At 37.7% G+C, this 23,769-nt stretch overlaps 1 protein-coding gene across 1 annotated transcript; it reads right to left on the minus strand.

Moving 5' to 3' along the window:
• Nucleotides 1–249: 249 nt before the first annotated feature.
• Nucleotides 250–20,120, minus strand: LOC143447519 (exostosin-1-like). The gene is made up of 11 exons (XM_076947693.1): nucleotides 18,665–20,120; nucleotides 18,315–18,467; nucleotides 10,220–10,421; nucleotides 9,985–10,104; nucleotides 8,269–8,401; nucleotides 6,377–6,495; nucleotides 5,006–5,203; nucleotides 4,609–4,769; nucleotides 3,530–3,660; nucleotides 2,552–2,681; nucleotides 250–2,257 (listed from the first exon to the last, which is right to left on the minus strand). Exons 1-11 carry the CDS (start codon nucleotides 19,480–19,482, stop codon nucleotides 2,140–2,142), a joined length of 2,283 nt encoding a protein of 760 aa, XP_076803808.1. The 5' UTR covers nucleotides 19,483–20,120; the 3' UTR covers nucleotides 250–2,139.
• Nucleotides 20,121–23,769: the final 3,649 nt, after the last annotated feature.

The following is a 23,769-nucleotide window of genomic DNA, read 5'->3' on the forward strand; positions in this document are numbered from 1 at the left end:
TTATCTGACTTTTGGGGGTTTTACGATTAAAACGGCGAATTTAATCGTATATCTACCTAAAATTAAACAAGTTACTTGTTTTCACTAATTAAAGAAATTCGATATTAAAAAATAACAGAACGTAACTAAACCTCAATATAACCGGGTAAGCACGGAATACTGTAAATATGAAATGTTGGCCACATAAAAAAGCGGTGTCTTCACACACTTGACATGCTGTTCGATGCCGAATTTCGTCGTGAAAACAAATACTATATGCAGATATTTATTGAACAATCATTATGGCATATTTACCAATGGTGACATGACAACATAATTGCAACAACGGAAAGTACGAAGCAACAAGTAGCACTTGGACAAATACAAAGTATAATGCATTTGCCAAGAAGTAACACAGATCCTAGTTTCGTAACTGAATAAAATTTCGTTATGACCATTGATCACTGCAACCAGTTTTCGAGTAAGGCTGGCAAATCTTTATCACGGTATAGGCCACTATTTTGACAGTTTTAACATTCTTACTGAAATTATACACGTTGATAATTTTCTATTAATAACTCAAGGAGTAATAGAAGTAGGTACTGCCAAGTATTAAGCAAAAAAGTTTGAAAAGTACGACTTGAAATAATATGTTTTGCACTTGAATGTGCCCGAATGTCACAAAGGCACAGCGGTAACAGTGGCTGGATTATTATGAAAACGTGGTTGGAAATCGGTCCGTGGACTAGAATATTTCAGAGAATACATTCAAATATCTGACGCACGCGTGTAGGAGAAAATTGTTTGTAGAAAAACAAAGCAAAAATAGAAAAAATTCATTAGTTTAATAACAAAATTCGGCAATGAAAGAAAAAGTCAACAAAAAGTAATTATAAGCCATGTTGGAGAAGGTTAATGTGCAGATATTGTGATGTGCACGTCGAATACCTCACATTAAAACGCACAAATTACATCGCATTTCATAATATTTTAGGATATATATTTTTAAAAAACGTACAGAAATGTCACATACGAAGAAGTCTATTTGAAATAGCTTTAATAGGTCGAGGTTAACACCAGTTCCACCCTTGCTTACAACGAACCTGAATTAGCACAAATCACAATTTTTTATCAAGTTTTGTTTGGCATATGACAAGGCAGTGCATTATTAAAACATTCTGCGTCAATACCATTACAGAGAATACAGATATATGAATTAAGATGGAGGGTTAGGTAACTTTCAACGCTATTTAAAACAAATAAGATTAGCACGATGACGTTTACCAATTAACAAAGTTCAACAACACCGATTCGACGGAAAATCCGAAATGTAAGAAATATATGTATCATGCTAGCAACGTATCATTTTTCTACAGATGGACAGCGGCTTTTGTCCACGAAGTAAAAATAAACTTTGAGGTTTTTATTAATGCAAGACCAGTAACAGGCGATTAAAAAGCCGAATGATTTGTTCAATTAGAGACAAAGATTCTGACAATCAAAAAAAAAACATTTTAATCCTGCAACAACCAAAATATTAGTAAAGTGCAACTGTCATTGAGATGGAAAAAGGTTATTCAGAATCACTGACTACAGAAAAACACGTCACATTTATCAGCTGTAGTAAGCATGGCAAATTGGAATACACAAAGTTGAACTAATAAATTAGCTTAAGCAAAAAGCAATAAAAAAATTAAATAAAAAAATACAAAAGCAACGATTCGGTAACGCATGCTTCATACGACTAATTCAACGGGGTCCGCCTAAAATATGCCCGTGCGTTATGTACAGATTATTTTCTTGCTCATTATTAACCCTACACTCTAATATCAAATACAAAAATATTATAATGCATGTTGTGCATAAAAATTGAACAAAATCAGTGTATCCAATACAATGTAATGCATTGTAAATAGTGCACGAGTAAATAGGTATTATGTGTGTTGAACGTGGTGCACATAGCTCGCATAGTGTACATATCGCGCACATAGCGAACGAGCATTTTTTAGAAGAATCAGTTCAAAGCCGAAGGCCTCGCTGTGCCAGTTCTCTCCACCTCGGGATGTTGTAACGCAGTGATGACATCACAGACAATATCTCGCTCTTGGTGCTAAGGCGTAGTGTTACAAATTGGCAATGGCGACAGACGGCGGATTTTTATCATATTTCTATTTTCGGATATCTCTTCCTTGTTATAGACACGTTGTCCTTGTATAGAGCCGGGTCGAACCTGGTTTCTGACATCATCAAAGGCATGTATCCAAAAGATTCCACAAAACTGAAGTATAGTAAAACGTTTGAGAAAATTGGTGCAATTAACACAACGTCTTTATCTACGCAACGTTATAAAGTTTTGCTTTAGTTAAACTTCGAATTTTGGTTAGTTAGTAGGCTACTTGTACTGTTCTGGTTTATACAAAACACATTGCATTGTACGCTAACACGTCTGTATATCTATGCATTATACAATGTCCTTTCTAAACTAGATCTACTAACTACTACATATTATTGCACGTAATTCTCAGAAAGGTAATAACAACAGTTTAAAACAGGACGTGGCAGGTCAGACAACCTTTTCATGCAGACTTGTCTCTCAGCAAAATGCTGCGGGTCCGACCATTTAGTGATTACTCCACCGCTGGGAAGAACACCACTCTGCGCTTGATTGGGAGATGTGTCCTTGTACTGCTTTTTCTGGGTAACTGCAACAAAATCGCAATCATTTTATAAGGAAACGCAGAAGGGAGACATCACAGTATCATATCAAGTAATAAAATTAGGAAACTGAAACAAAAACCTAAAGAAGTGCATATCTAGAAAAAATACACGTTATACAACTTCGGTTGTTTTTTAAACGCATTTTTAAAAATGTTTGCAACGGTTACCAGAAGGTAGAAGGGTTCGAAAAAACTTACACCAACTGTTGTTATGATGAAACTCGAAATAAAACATGTAATCTGTTCAATATAATCTCAAACCCAATCAACCCTTTGCGATATCGGACTGATGCGTTATGAAGGCGTGGCATAACCACATGTGCACTTGGGGGTATCATTTTAATCGAAGATATATTAAGACAATGTCCATCGTCACTATAGTGGTAAACTGGTAATGTTTTCATAATTAAACGTCAGGAAAATTGTCACAACACTGTCCGTAACACGCACGTATGGTAGTGAGCGTTATGATGGTAATGACACCAGGCGCTTGTACCAACAGGTGTGAGTGATGTGACACACGATTCCGTTTGACTCAATACCACGATTTCTTTATACGCCTTAAACAAATCAAGCTATTTCAAAAACTTTGACAACATGTATATTTTTTCATGTATATATTCTGTATAGCTTTCGAAGAATGTTTAATCTAAGGAGTTTTGACTATAAATGACTGAATTCGTGAACCCAAAACTTAACACTTCGGAAATAATATGCTGTACTGTTCTCTTGTGTTGAAAGCCTGACATTTTGTAAGTCCTTTGACGTTCCGAACCTTATTTTGCGCGAAAAGTTGCTTCATGATGCGATAAAGCAACTATGTCCTGACTTACCTTTGATTGGTGGTCTACGCGTCACGTGAGAAACAAGCATGTTCATGAGAATGTCTTCGCAGTTGCTTGTCTGGTCAACCATGTTCCGCACTTGTGGGGGGAGCCAATCCGTGTAAAGCGCGAGATAGTATCTTGACAAAGATATAAGAGAAAATTAGGCCAACTGGTAGAATGTCGTTAACAACTTAGTCAGGAGACTGAAAGAAACTTTTACTACAATTTAAGTAACGTTTCGCACGGTTCTAGGTCGATTCAACGCACGGACAATTCAGCTCAGCACGGTTAAACCCAGGATGACCTAACGAACGTCTGAGCATTAAATCGTCCTAGGGTTGAGCCGTCCGACCACTGTTTTGTACGGACGGCCATATTAATAGCATCAATTGAATTGTACCAACGTAAGAATAATAACAAAAACGACCTAACAAGAACAACAGCTGAATGATACCAACTCGAAACGTGTAACAACACTGTATTTGTTGCAACACATGAAAACGTCCAACCGTTGAAAAGCATCCATACAGCAATAATTACAACGCTTTCATTGTATCAACAGTAGTTTGTTATCACCAACACTGAAGTATCAAGACAATATCAATAGCATAATATGATGAAATATATAACATTGTCAAGCTATGCTTTAGATCAGCATCGGAATAACACCATATTTGGACTGATCAATAACATATTTCGTCTGCAAAAAGATCATATTTCGCTTGAATAATATCATATTCCGCCTGAATAAGATCATTTTTCGCCCGAATAATATCATATTTGGGATCATATGGGATGTCTAGGACGAACTTCCTTTTTGAGCTTAAAAAATTAATGCTGTCAATCATGTGTTGGAATTGTAAACTTGAGGATATACCTCTGGCGATGGTAACTCGCTACTAATGAAATTGTTACAAAGGATTTGGTAGTAATCACTATCAGTGTACTGTATTACTCTGCTGTTGTTATACTGGCATAGTTATACCTTTTCGTTTGATGATATATATCATGCAATTTTGATCTTGTTCTAGGTATGGTATTATCCAGTTGACGGTATTATAACGCGCGTCCTTTTGTACACTCACCTGTGGATGAAGGCCGCCCCAGTGAGAACCATGCTGTAACTATTTGACCACTTGGACGTGTAGACCCATTTCGATTTTGCTTCGTCCCAAAAGTGACTTCTAGCGGGAAAACCAACAATACGGTCGGGTAAAGAACGCCAAACCTCAAAAGCAAAATCGACCTGAAGCAAAAGAAAAAAGTTCAGGACTTCAGACTTTAAAAATACTGAAAAGCCTCTGCGATGTACCTGAGAAGAAGGCACGTCTCCAGGCTATCCACTGCGTATGACATTATTGCAAAATACGTAACACTGCGCAGACAGTGTGCAAACAATCGAGACAAAGTTATCGTTGATAAACAAGTAGGAAACGGGCAGACGCCAACAAACAGAACTATAAATCAAACAGCATCGTTCACCTCTTGCACGTTTAGCGTCGCATCTTCATCGAGGCTGAGAATCGCGTTATGTCGGATTTCACGGAACGGATGAAACCTCCTCCCCATCAGTTTCGGCTGGTCATCAATTATAATAACCTCCTTGCCTGTTTCCAGAGCCAATGTCTGCCAGCGGGTTGCGGAAGGCGGGGAACGCGCGCAGTGCCAGATTATCACGATCTGATAAAAAGGTGAGAGCTTGACCAACTAGTCATAAATAGTTAGCACTGCAACACATTATAATCATTGGTTTGATTTATCACATTGTAGCATGATTCTTACGGGGGCGTTGCAGCACTTCCAGGTCAATGCAACGTAATTAACGACTGGGCCGACCCACCATAACAACACGATTTGATGTGGTATGTGTGAACGCAACTTGAGACCTAATCGCAAACATTATCTACAAGCTTAATGAAGAATATCATGTCACCAAAATAGTATAAGAAGATAGAAGTATTATAGTTGAGACTTGAGATTATATTTTTTGTGAAGAATTAGTTTGTAAGTGACTTCTGGAATTATTCCTGCGCATGTAAAAGGAAACATCTTGTTCAAACATATACATGATAAATACGACAACCTAAGCAAATCGCCCGCTGATGTTGGACAGTAAGCACACAATTCGATGATTACTTGCTAGCATGTTGGGTAAATTATTACTTAATTGTATTTATGCCATGCCGGTGCTAGTCGGTTTAGCGCTACAGGGGTGCATACCGGTTTTGTTAAACCAACGCCAGGTTACATGATAAATTTGACATTAATTACTAAACAAACAGATCAACTAGGTTGGTTTATGTACGTGCTGCCCGACAATTGTTTGTCCTCGGCGAAAGCGAATTAGAGTATAGCAGAAGAATATATCCAGCTTATTATTTAGTAGCCAGCGGTGCTGTTAGGGTAATAATAACACTTGAAATAAACACCATCATATAAACTAGAAAATTGATACGATTGAGGCGATGTGAAATATTAACGCGATATGCAGTCGCCAGATGGCGCCATCAAGCCATAAAATCCAGAGTATACACAGTATACTTTTCATAATGTGTAACTATACTACTGCGGTGTTTGTTATATTGAAACGATTTGCCAGTTAAAGTTAAGGCAAACACGGAAGAAGCAATAAATTAAAGTTAACCTAACACATCTTAAAAGTCAATTGCCAGGTATGAAAACTTCTTTCTCCTAAGCTACCTTTACCAAAAGTTTTACTGCCTTCATTTCATGAACTTCTCCCACGCTTCCATTACATCATTTCAGGTCATTCATATTAACCTAGCCTTATCCTTTCACTTTATAAACCTTTACTTTAGAAAGACAAAATGCCACCTCAAATTTAATTCATACCTGGCTGCATGCTTCAGTCAGTAAAAGCGTTTTCACTAATTTCACCACTGGGGCAGATGAGCTGGTAATTGGGGTCGTTGCCTGAATTACTGCTGTGAATTGTTGCGTCACATCAAGATCTGTAGAAGACAAACATGGTTAAAATCGAAACAACGCACAGGAGTAAACGAAACATTAAAACACAAAATTGACGAAACATTGATAAATAAGATTCTTTTGGTCGAATATAAACACTCAACTCATTGGAAAGTACATAAAGATGTGCTTTCAGATCTAGAAAAACTGAGTGCAGTTGACGGTTATTGGAGAAATGAATTTCTTGCTAAAGATGTTTTCCAAGGAACCAGTTACACTTTTTGGTTCTTAAATCATTTAAGATGTTTAGGGTTACGAAAAATTCCAGGGCTAAGAGCTCTGTTAATTGTGACTGTTTGCTAGCAATAAAACAAACAACTAAAAATAATCTAACCATTAGCAGCAGTTTTGAGACGTGGTTAATACGGCCGCTAATACACACGTTTCAATGTCGTGAAACCTTCCACTTGGTTATGATCACAAAACCGCAGCCATATGCAGACTCGCCTTATCAAGCGGAACTATTTTGGACATACCCAAATGCACATCTACTGAAGATACAAACCACAAACACGTAACTCTTGATCGAAATTAGATGCAGCATATGCCGTAGATATTGTACCAATACTTCTAATAGCTAACAAACTTAATTACTTCTAAATCAGTGAACTTGATCTTTGGAGAACAACGCTAACCGTCATTACATTATTTTAGATGTCAAATTAATCGATCGCAACTGTAAACATGACAAACCCTTCATATACAGTATATTATTGTAATAGTCAAACCAAATGCCACAATTTCACTACCAGCAGTAAAATTACGTCGAAATTGGAAGTTGGCAAACGCTGGGATTAGGCTATTACTACGCAAACAGCAAGAAAAAACACAGTTGTGACAGCGGGTCTAAATACAAACGGATGCAGGAAATAGCAAAGATTCTTATCTCTCAGAAAATCTGAAATGCGATCAAGCATTAAGACGTTCCACTGGAAATTTAGCATTTTTATTTTTGAAAAAAATGTAACTTTTTTGGAGGTAAGGTCTGGTGATGAGGTTACACTTTTTTGATTTCAATGAACAAATGTATGCGATAAAATCGAACTTCACAAGGTTCGGTATGAGACATACTTGACCTCGACCTCACCTATCATCGCTCCATCAACAGCCGCTGAGCTCAACGAAGCAAAACCGAGTACGCGGCATGAAAACAGCATTGGGCCCGTGCCTACGTTTAACGGCACAACAAAAGGATTAAGCAGCCTGCGAGTTTAAGCATGCCAAAGCGTTGAGTAATTGGGACTCCAGATGGGACCAAAAGCAATCACTGCAAGAGCAGATTGAAGTTTGTCTTTCAAAATATAAGCTCTTGCCATCTGCTGTTGATGCAACACGTTGAGCGCATAAAGATGACCACATTTCGTTGCGAAACGAGAAATAATAACCATGAAAACAGCGATTTGGCTTTGTAGGATGTCTGACATTACAACGCATTCTTTTCGAGATTATACCCGACCCTTGGCAAATTGATAGCGCGGTTCTTCACTGAAAATCTTTACGCCGTGTTGCTTATTACCACACGTCATGTATTATTATAAAGTTAATTAAACAAGCAAAACAGCATAAATAGCGATCCAAAATCACAACCAAAATCGCATATTATTCATTAAATAGCTGCTTTGATTTATAAGCACTTGCGCAACATGGCAGTAATATCGAAGACATTTTTGCAATAAAACACAAAAAAAAAACTTTACAATGGCTATGCTTGCCTCGCGCAGCCGGTAAGAGCAAGGAATTATTTTTAAACTGCTCACCTAGATAATGATGGTAGAAAGGATAATCGTGGATAAAGGTGCTGTATGATGGCAGGTAAAAAAGTCCTCCTGGTTCCATGTTCCACGTAAAGCTTGGTCTGGCTTGATCCGGATAAATTCGGTCGTAAATAATCTGGGACAGTATCAACGTAATGGTAAGTGTAATGAAAATATAGAGTAGCATACACCGCTTTATATAAAAATAGCAAAGTATGGCCTGCAAAATTAATAACTATAAACTTCAATTACAACACTGCAAACAACGTAGTAGTCGGACAGCAGTTGTAAAAAACAACACAAAGATGTGAAGGAATGAATGAAAATGACCATTCTCTGTTGTTATTGTTCAAAAGCCACGTTAAGTACATAATCGGAATATTGCACAGCTGAATGATGGATTATGGCAAGGAGATTAAGTTTTCGTTGTAAACTACAACACATTTTCCATACAAGGGTCGCTCATTTTACACTTTATAGTGCAAAGAAAAATGCGGTTTATGAGGTATTTGACAAATAATACGTTCTAAATAATTTACACGTTTCACGGTCACACCCAATAGCCGGCAAAGGGTCTAAAGTTTATACATGGTTTCTGAATGATACTCTCAATTCAAATCTAATAATTAACTTCTTGAACCCAGGATGAAATAAACTCACTAAATTACTAGACGTTCAACAACGCGATCAACAGCACGCGTTGCGAAATTTCGTTGATACCTGGGTTGTGCAAACGATCGGTGGCATACTTCTTTTTAAGCTGAGCAAAATTGGTGTTTTCTACGCTACTGCAAACGTTTCTCACAAGAAAGAAAATAACTATAAAGGTAATATTTCGATAATCTGCCGAGCAAACGCTAATGAAGTGTATAATAAAAATATTTCCCCCAGGCACCTTTTAGAAATATCCGCCCGTTGTGTGGTCATTACGGCACAGAAGGCCGTTCTGTGCAAACTGTGTTCGAGATCAATTATGGGAGAAGAAAACAAAGACGCAAAAGAGAAAACGGAACCCAAAACCAATCTAGATTATGCGGAGAAAATACATCCGAAGTCATTGTGGTGTTATTGCGAGGTAATATCACCATATCAATATAAGATACATTGAGAGCATTATAATTGCTTCGCACTGAAATTGTACATAACACTATCTGTAGACACAAGATAAGAAAATTTTATCAATAAGCATATCGGCAGCTGCCAAGCGAATTTTAAAGGAAAAAGCCGACTGTTTTTCTTTAAATACGAACAGAATCTACAAAAGCTAAAGTCGTGTGGCATTACTCGCATATTTGGCCTTTATCGTACATCACAGCTTGCAAGTGTAAAATGTTCAGTTAAATAATATCATCCGTTCGTCAGAAAAGACTTAAACATTTAATTTTCCATAAGTGTTTGAATTTTTTTAATGGCTGAAAAATGATATTACGAGGCAAACAATAGTTGTGATATAATAGAAAATCAGTCATGTTTCGATGCTTTAACGAAGTCTTCTGAGCTGAATTAATAAGGCAGAGATATAAATACAATAACACAAATAGTGGAATAATTTTCCTATGGTGCAAAACGACATGTAGAACTTCGTTTATTACCTGACTGGGCAAAATAGACTTAGGAGCCTTTACGTTATTTCCCAATTAACTATTTTTATAAAAGAAATATCCAAAATTAGGTCTCGAATGCAAGTTATGCGTTTCGATGATGCGGAACATACAATACCTCGAACGTCGTGCGTATAATGACGTCAACCGACGAAAAGTATTTCTCCCATAAGAACTGACTCTTTTGTCTAAGCGACATGATGACGTCGTCGTCGAACTCGCGTAGTGTGCTTGGAACCTAGACCAAAAGAGATATGACGTTATTTCCGGAAATAAGTAATGAGAGAAGTAGAAGACTTTGTCGTTGAACTGATAACGTCACCGGGTTCAAACAGTGTCGACATTGCACTTGCCTGTAATAACAGTCTTTCCTCCCAAGTTAAGCTTGCGGTTTTCCAGTCTATGATTTCTGCGAATGGCAACATCCATCCATTAGCGAGAACCACCGGAATACAGGCAGCCTGGAGGGATTCTAGGAAACGAAACGAGCCTAATCTCCTTCCCCTGGGAACCATGCAAAAAGTGGAATTGTGAAGGAGTGCTTGATAGTCCCATCTGCGAAATAATGAAATCCAGTGACCGCAAACTACACACAAATACATACACATACAGTCCGCAATGTAACTAGCGTTAGTAAACATTGGAATGTTTCTTCGAGTTTGAGGTCCAAGGTCAGCAACGAGTAAACCTTCGTGCTGTAGCTTGGCTTCAGTAAACGATAATCTTACCTAGACGGGATACCCATGTATCTCAGACCAGGTCGTCATTTGCATTACCGTTAAGTAGCAGGTAATGTAATTTTGCGATGTGAATATTGTAGTTGGCAAAGCTTACACAAATCCAAACATGCCCCCAGGGAAGAATGTAGACTAAGGACGCGATTCAGGTTAACCGGCATCTGATTAATTTACTGTGGGTACAAACTAGTAACTCACCGCAACTTATTTTCACAACAGCCACTCCAAGACAAGAATGATGAGGAGTTCAGCAAATGCTCTACAGTTTGATGGGCGGAAGTTATTTATAATTATCATTAAATCAAGGATGGTCAGACCCTAAAATATTGACTACACTTTGTTCCATCCAAAGTTCACATCGTAAGCCGTCTCTTAACTAAGAAATATTCAGCTGAACTAACTATAACTGTATCTTGTAGCTGTGCCCGCAAATATAATGATATTATATTCTCTCGGGGTCGGTAAAATGAATACGACTGATGTGGGTAATATACCCGTGTGGGGCCAAGATAAATAAAGTGCCTTCTGCCGCTGAATGCCCCTAGTTACTGAGTCTTACCTGAATTGTCACAATGGTGGCATCTAAGCCAGTAGTCATCAACCCCTTAAACATGTTTTTAACTTTGCAGAATCCCACATAAAAATACCGAAAACTCAATCAATTTGTTACTTCGGAGGGGCATAATACAGATCGGTTGCTATAATGCGGGAACCTTTCGCCAACTCATATCAAGCTTCTTAAATCTATCATTGTCATGCGCTACTTCTGCAGAAGTCTTTCTAAACCAACTTTATAAAGTTTATCAAGACATTCAGGTTTAGGGACAACCTGAAACCTTTCCACGCACCCCAAGCTCAGAACCACTCTTCCAAATGGACGCAAAATAAGCCATCGAGTTAAATCGGGTACCAATTAATGCATCTACCCAATGTAAGCTTATGTGTGTTAAGGTTCAGAGTGATGTTTTTCACAAAGAAAAATTTTCAAGAAATAAACGTACGCCAATAACGTGATTATAGATATGGAAAAATTTGCTGCAGGTGAATAATGTTTTTTTTTTCAAACAAATTCTTTCGTAGTGCACATCAAACGTTAATACACGTAGGTAACGTATCGTCAGCTCTGAAAAGGCCGTTTCTTGAATGGCAAACATTCTAACAACAGGAGTTATGGACGACAGTAAGTGCATAACGCTGTCGAACCCTGCCCACAAAAACAGCTAAGAATTACGATGTGAAAACAAACCTAATATAAAAGCTTGCGCGTCAGAAAGAGCGCACTAGTATCAAAGAGGCTGATGTTTCCCATTTTTAAAAGCAGACAACAAGGGTGTAATTATACATGGGCAGGTCCTTCAAAAGACCATAATACCTGAGAAGGGCTGCTGGGGTTTGGCGACAATGTTCGTTGCTGTTCTCCTGTTTGCTTATCCTCTTGAGCGAAACGATTACTTTTATATATGACCTATTGTTGGTACTGATCAAACGTGGAAATTTGATAGCGCGAATGTACAGCGCGCCGAACTTTGTATCCAAGAAAATCCCAGGTAAAGTTTGTTGGTACATACATGGATCGATCCAAAAAACAACTATGAAATGTAAGATGTTGGCGAACTGCTCGTGAATGGGTATTAAATATAACTTGTAATTGGCCTGTATCCGAGTAGAATTAATTCTGACCAGTCCGGGCAAGTAAAAGTGAAATGTCAAGCGACTAAGTGTGGCGCTCGCAATTAGGAAACCAAACAAGATCTTAACATGCTTATTGTGTAACTCACTACTTTGAAGAGCTTAATTAACCGCGATCATTCATTCGTTCGTTGTGAAATGGACAAATATGAACAAATGAACCATTATGCTTGATCTTAGCCCATCTCCAAATCAATCCTAATAGTTGCGGGCATGAAAAACGGACATCGATGAAACGACACTGTATCGGCCTGTAATTTGGGTAATGATGTTAAATTTTACGTCAGTTGAAAACATCTTCATAACCCTTCATTCTCGCAACATAATAGCACAAGAACAGCAATAAAAAACCAACAGTAGCTTTAGGGTTAAAAACGTGGCACTTGAGCCGAGCTGAAATCGTAATAGAAACAAACGCGACCTCGATATAAGGTCATTGCACGGTTTGGTACGAGTCAAGATTTTAGTATGATTCGCGTAAAGCGACGAAAGTAAACAGTTAGAATATATCGCTCGTGGGAATCGTGGGTGGTATTACGCAAGCAGCTGCAGTGTTAAGCAAATACTGTTTATAGCTTGAAATTTTTACACCAACCACTACGTTACCCTCTCGCTGATAAAAATGAAAGATGGTTCGTAGTTTTCGATCAAAGTTTATGCAACGCATGCAAAATTTCACCTGGGCGATAAAACAAGGGTAATCGGATAATAGGATTCACCAAAAGTGAATACATTTTTTTTTACAAGAAACATCGAGCTTTTTCCAAATCAGCCTTTTGTTTCTTAAATTTCGGCACAGATAGAAGTAAAAGATTTTATTCGGTGCTTTTGAAAAACGGCTTCTGCTGTTTCTTACGACAAATGATTGCATTAGATACTAGTATACAGTATATATGTCTATGGCTCTCTAGCCAGTAGGTCTCACTCTCTGTTGTGTAATGATATCAACAAGGCTAGGAATTGACAAAAACTCATTAAAAACAGATTCACGACGAAAGACTTACAAGTATGAATCACTGACGAATAGGGTTTTCTTTAAAGCATATCATCAATAATTTGAATGGAAATGCATTTGAAGTTTTATTACGGATAATTTAGAATAGAACAGCTTTGTACAATCAGTGGCCCAATTAAAGGTTTTCGCTGTTATGTTTGTATATTATAATGATACCAGTCTTGATATTATTAACCAGCAATGAGTTATCGGAATAACTCTAGCCACTAATTAGGTTTACTTAGAATTCACTAAAATAAGGCAGATTTACATTTACCCATGAACGACCAAGTAACCAAGTTCTTTTTAACCTACATGTACAAAGTGCCGCAATAACTAAGCTTTAATAGCTTTCTTCAAAAAAAGATGTCTGCCGCTGATGATGTTTGTACAGAAAATTGACTTAAACTTTATAATGGGTAAAATAGGCTGTTCAAAGTGAAGACCCTCATTAAAATAATAACGAAATTTTTGGTCCAGTAAGGCATAACTTTCTGGTGAGATATAAAAGCATCGTAAGACACGTTAATTTTGTCTCAAATTACACGAGATAAGGCCGCTAAATTGTCGGAAAGCACGGAAGTTCCCACAACTGAAAAATTCCAAACGATGGTAAACAAAGATAAAAGAAACGACAAGATTGCATGAAATATTAATTCGTTTTGACGAAGCAGAACCGTACCGCGCTCAAATGATATAACGGATTATTCTCTGTCTTTTCATTTGAAAATCGCTCAACATCTGTCGGGAATAACCCACAATTTCCAATTACCATTTCAAAGCGGGATTTTTATTTCTACTTTCGTTTCCGTGCCATATTTTTATCCGTTTAAATGGCGTCATATTTTTTTTCCTTCGTTTTCGATGAAGCAATAAAGATTTTAAATTGGAAAAGGCGGAACAGCAGTTTACAACCGATATAAGTTTGAACAACTTCTTCATCAATGGCGTGAGAGATTTGTCTGAACTGAATTGAAAATGAACGTTTTGGAAGAAGTTTGTCGGAAATCGTTGTCATTGGATCAAGCTATTCAGTGGATGTTATCATCTGTTAATAAAATGCTCTGTAGCGTTATAGCCGTAAAGCATTTTAAGTCAACGTCTACTGACATCTAATAATTAATCATAATATGAAACAGATTGAAACCTTAACCACGAAAGTCCTCATATGAAACATGTTTAATGTTTATATGTCTGGTTTATGTCGCGTGACGTGCATGTATAATCTATACAGCTTTTTACAGCGATCTTAGTCTTGACGCATCACCGCAACATAAATGCATACTCTGATACTCAGTAAAGCGTCTTCTTCGTTTCGTTTAGGCGTTTTTTATTTACACTACCTGCACAAGCTTGGCCGGTATTAACTGGACGGATAGGCGAAAACTATTGAGATCGGAAAACTCTTAATCTCGAATATCACTGAAGTTACAGTTATTTGTTTATACAAGGGAAGACTCTTGGACTGTTCAAATATTTAAGTGCAAATCTTCTCGGTTATTACTATTTCCCAGTACCTTCCAATTTCCTTCTTTCTTGCTAGAGATTAAAATTTGATACAAGACCATCAAATTTGCAAGCAACATTATGCCACTGCGAGTTGCGCAGTTGTTTATCAGGTTCACAGTGCTCAACTATCCTCTTTCGTGACTAAATTAATCTACGAGCAGGAAGCAGAAATATGCGGCACTTCCAATAAAAAAGTAAATGATATGATAAAAAGTGATATGTTAGACGTTCGGAAACTTTTTGCAATTTCCATGACATGATTAAGATTGTTTACTTCGCTGAGGTATCTGTAGGCTACCACGCTGCCGTAGAAATAACAGGCCTACGATATCGTTGAAAAATAAACAAACGAACAGAGTAGGCGTCGGCTCTGAACTACTGTTTACAGCGGAAACAGTTCTACTGTTACCCATATAGCAAAAGGGAAACATGCCCAAACGAATTTCCGTTTGCTGACAAACCAAGAATTCCCTCTGTGAGATTTATTAAGTATGATTAGAATTTGATCACTGAATAACGAAAACGACTTTCGTTTAAAACAATAGTCAAGCAATATCAAAAGAAAATCCAAACGATGACATTTTTCTTCTATTAAAAATATCTTTACCACCGAACAAAGCTGGAGTGGGGAGAAAGTAATGGAGGGTCGCAAAAACGCTGAAGATTTTTAAAAGGTGTTAGAAGCGTTTTGAAGTTTTTCCGTCTGAGTTTCAAACTTGCTTCAAAAAACAGAAGGAAGCTTGTGAAAATCATTCTTATCTCAGCGCCGCATTGGAACATTAAAGTACAGTATAAAAATTAATAAAGTTTCCTTCATGCGTCTTGAGTCTTGACCATAAATACTCGACCAAACTAAGCAACTGATGGCAAAAGAAGCAAGCAGCAACTTCTCAACTAGGTGGTTGGTAGTAAACACAAGCCTTTAGTCAAGTCGAGAAATACAAATTTCACACTGACGCAATGCAAACAAAGTTGTTTGAGAAAGTATGCTGCTCCTAAAGTTAACAGAAATGGCTTATTATTAAATAACCTTCTACGATTTGAAACGTTGAAAATACTGCTTTGAAGGCATCTTCGGTCCTTTTTTGACACCTCCATATGTATCAACGTTTAAAAAGATGAATCGATAATAAAAATAGGCGCTATGCCAAATGCCTTGCCCTAAGTCTTCTGACCTTCAAACCGCTTTCTTTCAATTTTATTAATCATCGTTTCCATTAATATTGTAAAACAAAATTTATAATAATATTTACTATTATTACTGACGTTTGAACAGCCAGTCTTGAACTTTACAGCCACATATACAACTTGCTTACCAAAATAATTCAATCAGTTATCTTGAGCACAGGGATTTCATCTACATACAAATACAGTTAGACCTCGTTAATCCGGACCACTTTGTTTTGTCATAAAATGTCGGTTTAGCGGGGTATCCGGATCATCGGAAAGTGAAAAATCAATCAATCTTACAAATGTAGCACCGTGTTCAAAAAGCTGTATGCACCTTACTCCAATTCAAAGTATGCCTATGTGTAGGAGTTTAAACAGTGAAACTGCAACATTATTATGTGTAGATAATAATCGGCTATTCTGTTCGCCAACAAACTACTGTATCTAGGACAATCGTGAATCATTTTTCGCTTCGCTCTTAATAATCCGGTTTATCGAATTTTATTGCTATTTATTTAGCACATTTGTTCCAAAACTTTTGTGTCGGAGTCGGGGAGCGGGGTTTCCGGATTAAAGGGGTAAAATGCATAGGAAGAAATCCGTTCCCGGCAGTTTTGTGTCGGATAACGGGGAATCCGGTTGTTCGGGGTTCGGATTAACGAACTCTCACTAGTATTTCACTTGTTTAGACTCACTGAGTGAGTGTTGACACCGATTTACGCAAACGATCGTGTTTAATAGATGTCAAACGTAATACGCATCTGAAACCGAATTTTAAGATTTTATTTTTAGGTGGATTGTTCGAAGTGAAATAAAAATATACGCTGCCTTCGCTTCCGCAATGACGGCGATGTCAGGGCGAATCTCTGCGGTCTAAGTTGTAATAAATGCGGAAGTAAAACCAACCAACGATACTACCAAAATACCGGTTGTAAGCGAAAGAACACCTAGTAATTTACTGACAGTTTAACAAGGTAATCACTTACAAAACGAAGTGAGAACGGCAGAGCGAGACAACTCGCTTATTCATTCACAGGACGAAGCAACAGTGGCAAAAACATTATAGGCACGAGGCAAGTTATGATCGGTCTAATGTTGGTCGATAAGCGACAGTCGGCAATAACTTGCCGCAAGGTAGACAAATGTTTCCGGTCACGTGACGAAGTTTTCAGTCTCGCCGTTGTTTGGCGAGAACACGACGATATTTTGCTGTTAAAAATGCTATTCTGTTACATGTTACGCCATTATATGTTGTAAAATTCGGATGCAATTCAAATCGAAAGTTTTTCTCTTAATATTTCTTTACGCAAACAACCACTAATAACTTTAAAATTCGGCCATTTGTTGGTAAACGATGGGCGTCAAAATTCAGGTTAATATCAGCGACGAGCCAAAGTAATACCAAAGTAATGAATGATTCGGATCATCCCCATGAGACCAGTAAAATGAATTTAGTGCGGTAACCAACGGCGTGCATACATTCCTCAAACCAGTTCTTTGCCTTCTAACCACTGTCCGAATCTAGCATGTGTGATGCTACCATTTCTCAGAACAATAAGACTTACATTAAGTGTTTAAGATACGCGGACAAAGGACAACACATTACACAGACAACGATGGGGTGTATCCTAAGAAAAGATTTCACGTAATAATGCGATTTACAAAACTGAAAGCCATAAATGCAATTACAGTTTTAAGCAAGTGAGATCCAAAATGTCATTGCTCCATCAGTTGTCATTGCAATAGGTCAAACTTTTTCTCAGGATAGAATACTTAACAATTACAGCATAAATTTCAAGTTCAAAAGCACTTACAACAAACATTAAACGCCCATCACCAGAGAAAATCGATGTAATGCAGGCAAATTTAATAAAACGTAGGTTTTGCCGGCTCTAGGCGGAGAAATTGAAAACAATGCGCTGTAAAAACACCTGCACATACATACGTTTAGCTTTTAATGTACCACGGCTTAGTGTATACCATACCGTTTGCTCTAACCCAAGCTTGAGTTGTGAGTCAATCGTGTAAGCTCTGTGTCTTTTTTATTGTAAGTGAATAGCATAGCATTTAGCTTCACCACAATAAAGTCTTTAAGTGCTATGAAAAAATTTTGCTGAAAAGAATGGAGCTGTCAACCAGATAAAATCAAAAAGGTCGGGAGCTTAATGGGAACTATGGAAATACGTTTAAAAGCAGTAATTCAATAATAATACATTATGACATATGCCCCATTTACATACCGGTCATGTACGCTCACTGCACACCTCAAAAACATAGTAAACTAACGCAATTACACAAACAAGGAGGAAATATTTAGTCAGCTTTTACTTAGTGCTATTTTTAACTTACTTGTCATATTCTTCATTGTCAGTTAAACATCTATCATCGCTGAAATTTATCCAATTCTTGCCATGTTTGCAAGTTGTCAGCATTATTATATCCTCGCCATTATGGATATGATAAAGTGCATTGCGAGTGCTAGATCCGATGCCATACGTATACCTGAATAAGTGAAAATTTTTAATCAGGTGTCAAGCATCAAACCGTACAATATCATGGTTTATGTGCGGGGCACTTAAAATCATACTACATTCTAAAAACAGTAAACAAGATTCCTTTAAAGAATAGCTTATTTACAATTAATTGTCATTAGTGCAACGCCTTAGATTAACAATATGAGCAAGTCATAACAAGTTCACCTTTTTCCTTTAAAACTAAGCAAATATTTCCTCCTAGGTGGAAAATAATTTGACCTTAGCAAGCCTCCTTGGCCTTGTTTGAAAGGATGAGTCTTACCAAACAATGGAAACGAAATATCAAATCCAGTTCTATAAAAATTGTCACCGAAGCTGGCTTTAGCCAATATGGCTTCACCCAAATTGAATCCCAGGTCTTCTAAGTAATCTGGCCATGTCCCAGAGTATAAGTTGAACACTATGTGGTTTTTGCCATTATTCCAATACTTCAACTGTGATATTTTGGCACCAAGGTTGTGAATATAGTCTGACGACAAAGGGTCTCTATCTAACGTATCATAAGACAAAACGTACAAGCATGCTTGTTCTGGATTGTTAGTGTAGTAATGTGATGAACGAATACTTGCAATAATACTTTTATAGTTTGGTGACATTTTTTCACCACTGTTTGGATAGACATAGATTTTAAATCCTCTGCGATGGCACAATTCAACATCAAAACAGGATTCCATTCGACATTTTCTGTTTTTGTAAACGTGTTCACGGGTTGATCGTCTTTCTTTCGGACTCTCAACATATTCGTCCCCATCATCGTAATATTCTTGCTCTGAAAATGAAGGCAGCACCTGGAGCATATCCCTGGATAAAAAGCTCTTCTTATTGGAAGCTTTGAAACTATCTTCGTCATTGTTTGCTGACTTCCTTTCAATGTTAGCCAGTTCACTCTCAGCTCTTTTCGCATTCCATTTAAGTCCATTATATAACAGCGCTACAAACACGATAAACGATACTAGCAAAACATATCTCTTCTTTGCCTGCATTTATATGACCTTCCCCAAGCGAACATGAGCATCTGTATTCCAACCGAAGCTCCTTTACAGAAATTGCCTAAAAATTTTCAAAACTGCAACTCAAATACTTTATAAAACAAGCTGGAATGCAAAACCCAACTTTTCAGTCACCACCTAACCACCATGAAAATAAATTCTGATTTCCGTGCTTGGCAATTTCAATAAAATGATTACTTTGTAAGACATAAGAGATTATTTTATTTTTCATAATATTTTCTGTATGTGGCAATGTCTATTTCAGAGACTTTTTGTGCTTTTTATTTGTCTAAACTCCAAATGATAATAGAATATATATTTTATAAGTTGACATGACACGACGTATCAAAAAATGCTTATAATGCACTTTTAGAAGTTAAGTTGCATATTTAAATAACTTTTAGAGAATTAGTGAAACAGTGGGTCTGCATATCTAGCTATAGGCTGTTCAGCATTTTTTGATCACACCCGAGATGATCTTCATTTTTACCTTTTGCGCCCTTGATTTTATATAAGCTTTAATTTATCGACCAAATAAACAGGCAGTTAATAATATATTTCAAATATTCTCTGTCATAAGTGTATGTAATATCCAGGCAAACTCAGTGATCAGATTTTTCTTCTGAGCAAAATTCTTCGAAGCAATCAAAAACGCTTTGATCAAAATATGTAGTAAGGGCATTTAATGTCAAAAGAAAAACTACCAAAACCGTTTAGAATTATTGAAACATGATGATAGAGCAAAGTTGGCTTTACCTATTTAGCCAAATTTCGGTAAGCGTTATCCAATCAACAGGATTTTTTGACAGGCTGTTAATAAATATATTAAAGTGTTAGACATGCATTGGAGTAAGATTGAATATGTGCACACTTGGCTAGCTGTTTCACACCTGAATTGGTGGGTCTGCACACTCGATAGCCCAAGATTGTGGCAAATCCTACCATGAAATACGGATCAGTGTATAGGCTATTGCTTTTAAGTCAGGCTTAAAACCTTAATCAAAACTTTTGATGTCTGTTTAACATATTGTGTGAAATACCATCTAAACAAAAACATTGAGGCTTCAGCGCACTATCTCACAGGGCTGAATGTGTGCAACAAAGCTTTTATGTATAAGTAACTAAATGATTTTCCATTGAAAAATGCAATGCCATAAACCAGGTCTTTACACACAGACACAGTCTGACAGTCACAACTCTAAGTTTGAACTTCAAGTGGCAGAGTGGTGCACCATATTGGAAAGAATGGCAACTACAGCCCTGATATTTTTCAATGACTGTATTTGGTGCACACAAATATTGCCAAGAACAAGGGCCGGCCCACAAGCAGTTGTATTAAGGCTATTGTTTATTGCAGAATGAACCATTTTGCACACCGATTTTACCCGTCCACCACCTGTTCACCCCAATTTGGCCCTGAGATCTTGGAAAAAGGGTGATGATTTGGAGCTCGGTTGGTTACTCAAAATTTGACATTGATCATTTTGTTGTGCAGTTCTGCACTAGACCCCTCAAATCTTTGTTTGTTTATTACAAATGGGTATGAAGATATAACAATTCAGCGTGCACATTGATGAATCTTGTATGTGCAGCTGCCACACTTTCTTCTTCTTTACTTGGAAGTTTGCTGACCACACGTCAAATACTAAAAGTCAAAAGATCTGAAAAAAGTTGTTATGAAATATGCTAAGTTTGGGTCTAATGTAGTACAGAAGTGACGTGACAATCAGATGACGTTACAATTTGAGTAGCTGGGGTCTAGCATGAAAAGGCATCCTGTGGATGTGCACTTTTGCACTATACTCCTAACTTTGATAGCCCATGCCGAGGCTTCTACAGTGTTAGGTCTAGCCTAATCTTATCACCGTTTGATTAGCAAAACAACATCTGGAACAAGTTAATATCATGGTACAATTACCTGCAAAAGGCTATAAAAAACTACCATTCCGATATTTCAGGCCTTAAAGATAAATTTACAAAGTTAGAAAGCAGGCCTACGAATAGATATAGACTACCGATAGCCTAACTATAATGTTTCAGAAATCGTTCACACCAGAAAACTAAGTTTAAATAGATCTAGCCTATAGCCTACCGCATCAAACATGCTGTGGTCACAATGTTACTAACAACAAACCGAACCAGTTCGAACTAAGCCTAGGCCTATATAAACTCTGAGTTTCCGAAGTATATACGGCAACATAGGCTATACCGCTATAGTAACGTCTTAGCCAACAAGCCTAAGCTATATCTTACGGTTGACTGCTTGTGCTTGAGATGGCGTTTTTAGGTGAATGCTTTAAGGGTCCTCTGCCAAGTGAAAGTTATAACCTCTGGTGCCACCAAGTTGTTTAGGTACATTGCTACTGCAATGGAAAGAAGGAAAACCGCATATACTACGTAGTTACGTTTTGCTAAGTCACAATAGTGACGAACGTCTTGACCAGTATGTATTTTAAAGATAATTTTATTAACCAGTGTCAAACTCAAAAAAAAAACTTTTAAACCGGTGTAGTGCCAAAACCTGTTCCTCCAATGGCCCTTTTGTGAAATCATCAATTCAAATCCAATTATAGTTTTGACTCAGCAGGAAAGGAGCAGCAACCTGACAAGCGGCTACCGCAGTTGGCCGAGTTAGGATATTGAACACTTAGTCCTTGATTTCTTTTAAGGCCTGAGTCCTCTGCAGTTCTTTCTGACAACACAAGAGTTGTGATGGGTATAAAAACTTTTGACTGCTAAGTAAAATTGTCTGCTACTTTAAGGTTATTATTTATGCTTGCTATTTGTTTGATTTTGAGTGTAAGCTTGACCGCTTACGCTGTTATTAGGAATACGTTATCCAAACTTTCAGTTTTAATTATCAGCTTGGCTCACTAGGCACTATAGGCCTACGAGTGTTTATTATACCAGTATATTCGATATTCTAACTGCGCTAGCAGCCTAGCACTAGTTTTCTGCTGATTCAAACGGTTCCAGGTCGATTCAACCCACGGACGATTCAACCCCGGACGATTCAACCCACGGACGATTCAACCCAGGACCATTCAACCCCGGACGATTCAACCCACGGACGATTCAACCCGCGGACGATTCAACCCGCGGACCATTCAACCCGCGGACGATTCAACCCACGGACGATTCAACCCGCGGACGATTCAACCCGCGGACGATTCAACCCGCGGACGATTCAACCCGCGGACGATTCAACCCAGGACGATTCAACCCCGGACTATTCAACCCGCGGACGATTCAACCCACGGACGATTCAACCCCGGACGATTCAACCCAGGACGATTCAACCCACGGACCTTTCAACCCACGGACGATTCAACCCAGGACTTTTCAACCCAGGACGATTCAACCCACGGACCTTTCAACCCACGGACGATTCAACCCGCGGACGATTCAACCCGCGGACGATTCAACCCACGGACGATTCAACCCACGGACCTTTCACGTACTATTGGCTTAGGTTATCACCAAGTTACTTTGTAGCCAATGTTATGTAAGCTAAATAAAGCTAATATATAGGCCTAAGCTAATATAAAGCTTTTTGTGTTTCCTTTTTTTTCTTTTACCACTTCTTGTTAGCATTGGTTGTACATCAAAACACTTATTGTTTTCTGCTTTCCAGTAAAACCTTGAATATTGTTATTTTGCCCTGTACAGTACTTTGCGTATATTTCTGTCTACGCCTGCTATTATTTTTTGTATTGACCATTGTAGATCGGTTAGTATATAAAATGTTCTCCTTTTAGCATTAAGTTAACATTTTTGAAGTTTTTGAAAAGACAAAATGCATGATTTAGTTAGCTTTCGACTCACGTACGTAAATGTGTGTAAGTTATTTATTTTTTTGCATGTACACAAATTACAGATATTTTTATAGATACCTGTTTATACATCGATTAATTAGAAAGAAAGTTGTTTTATTTACAGGCAAGCTTAAGAACATGAACCTGAACACAAACACAGCACGTATAAAACACAAAGCTGAAAAGGGTACTACAAACGGTAATTAATTAGCACATATGAGCGATTGCACGCAGATACATCAATTTATCTGGCTCATTTGCATAAGTGCAAACCTTTGCCGAAAGTCTGTGAGCCAGGTGCGTGTATTTGCTTCGTGGTTGGTCCAAATTAACAACTGCTGCGTTTTGAGCACCGAGCCTTTGTATCGCGATATCGCGTTTTATACCGTCCAGAAATGACCAAATGTTCGGATGAGAACACAGTAATAGTGATTTGAGGGCATTGTGAAACCCTTCTGTGCAATTT

The sequence above is a fragment of the Clavelina lepadiformis genome, chromosome 1 (assembly GCF_947623445.1).
Source record: "Clavelina lepadiformis chromosome 1, kaClaLepa1.1, whole genome shotgun sequence".
NCBI classification, from domain to species: Eukaryota; Metazoa; Chordata; class Ascidiacea; order Aplousobranchia; family Clavelinidae; genus Clavelina; species Clavelina lepadiformis.

Bases quoted from the DNA above. Each gene is read 5' to 3' on its own strand.
- LOC143447519 (XM_076947693.1), bottom strand. From the start codon at position 19,482: ATGCAGGCAAAGAAGAGATATGTTTTGCTAGTATCGTTTATCGTGTTT. The intron at 6,496-8,268 runs GTGAGCAGTTTA...TGTCTTCTACAG, and splicing joins TTTCTACCATCATTATCTAG to ATCTTGATGTGACGCAACAA. The intron at 5,204-6,376 runs GTATGAATTAAA...CCTTTTTATCAG, and splicing joins TGACTGAAGCATGCAGCCAG to ATCGTGATAATCTGGCACTG.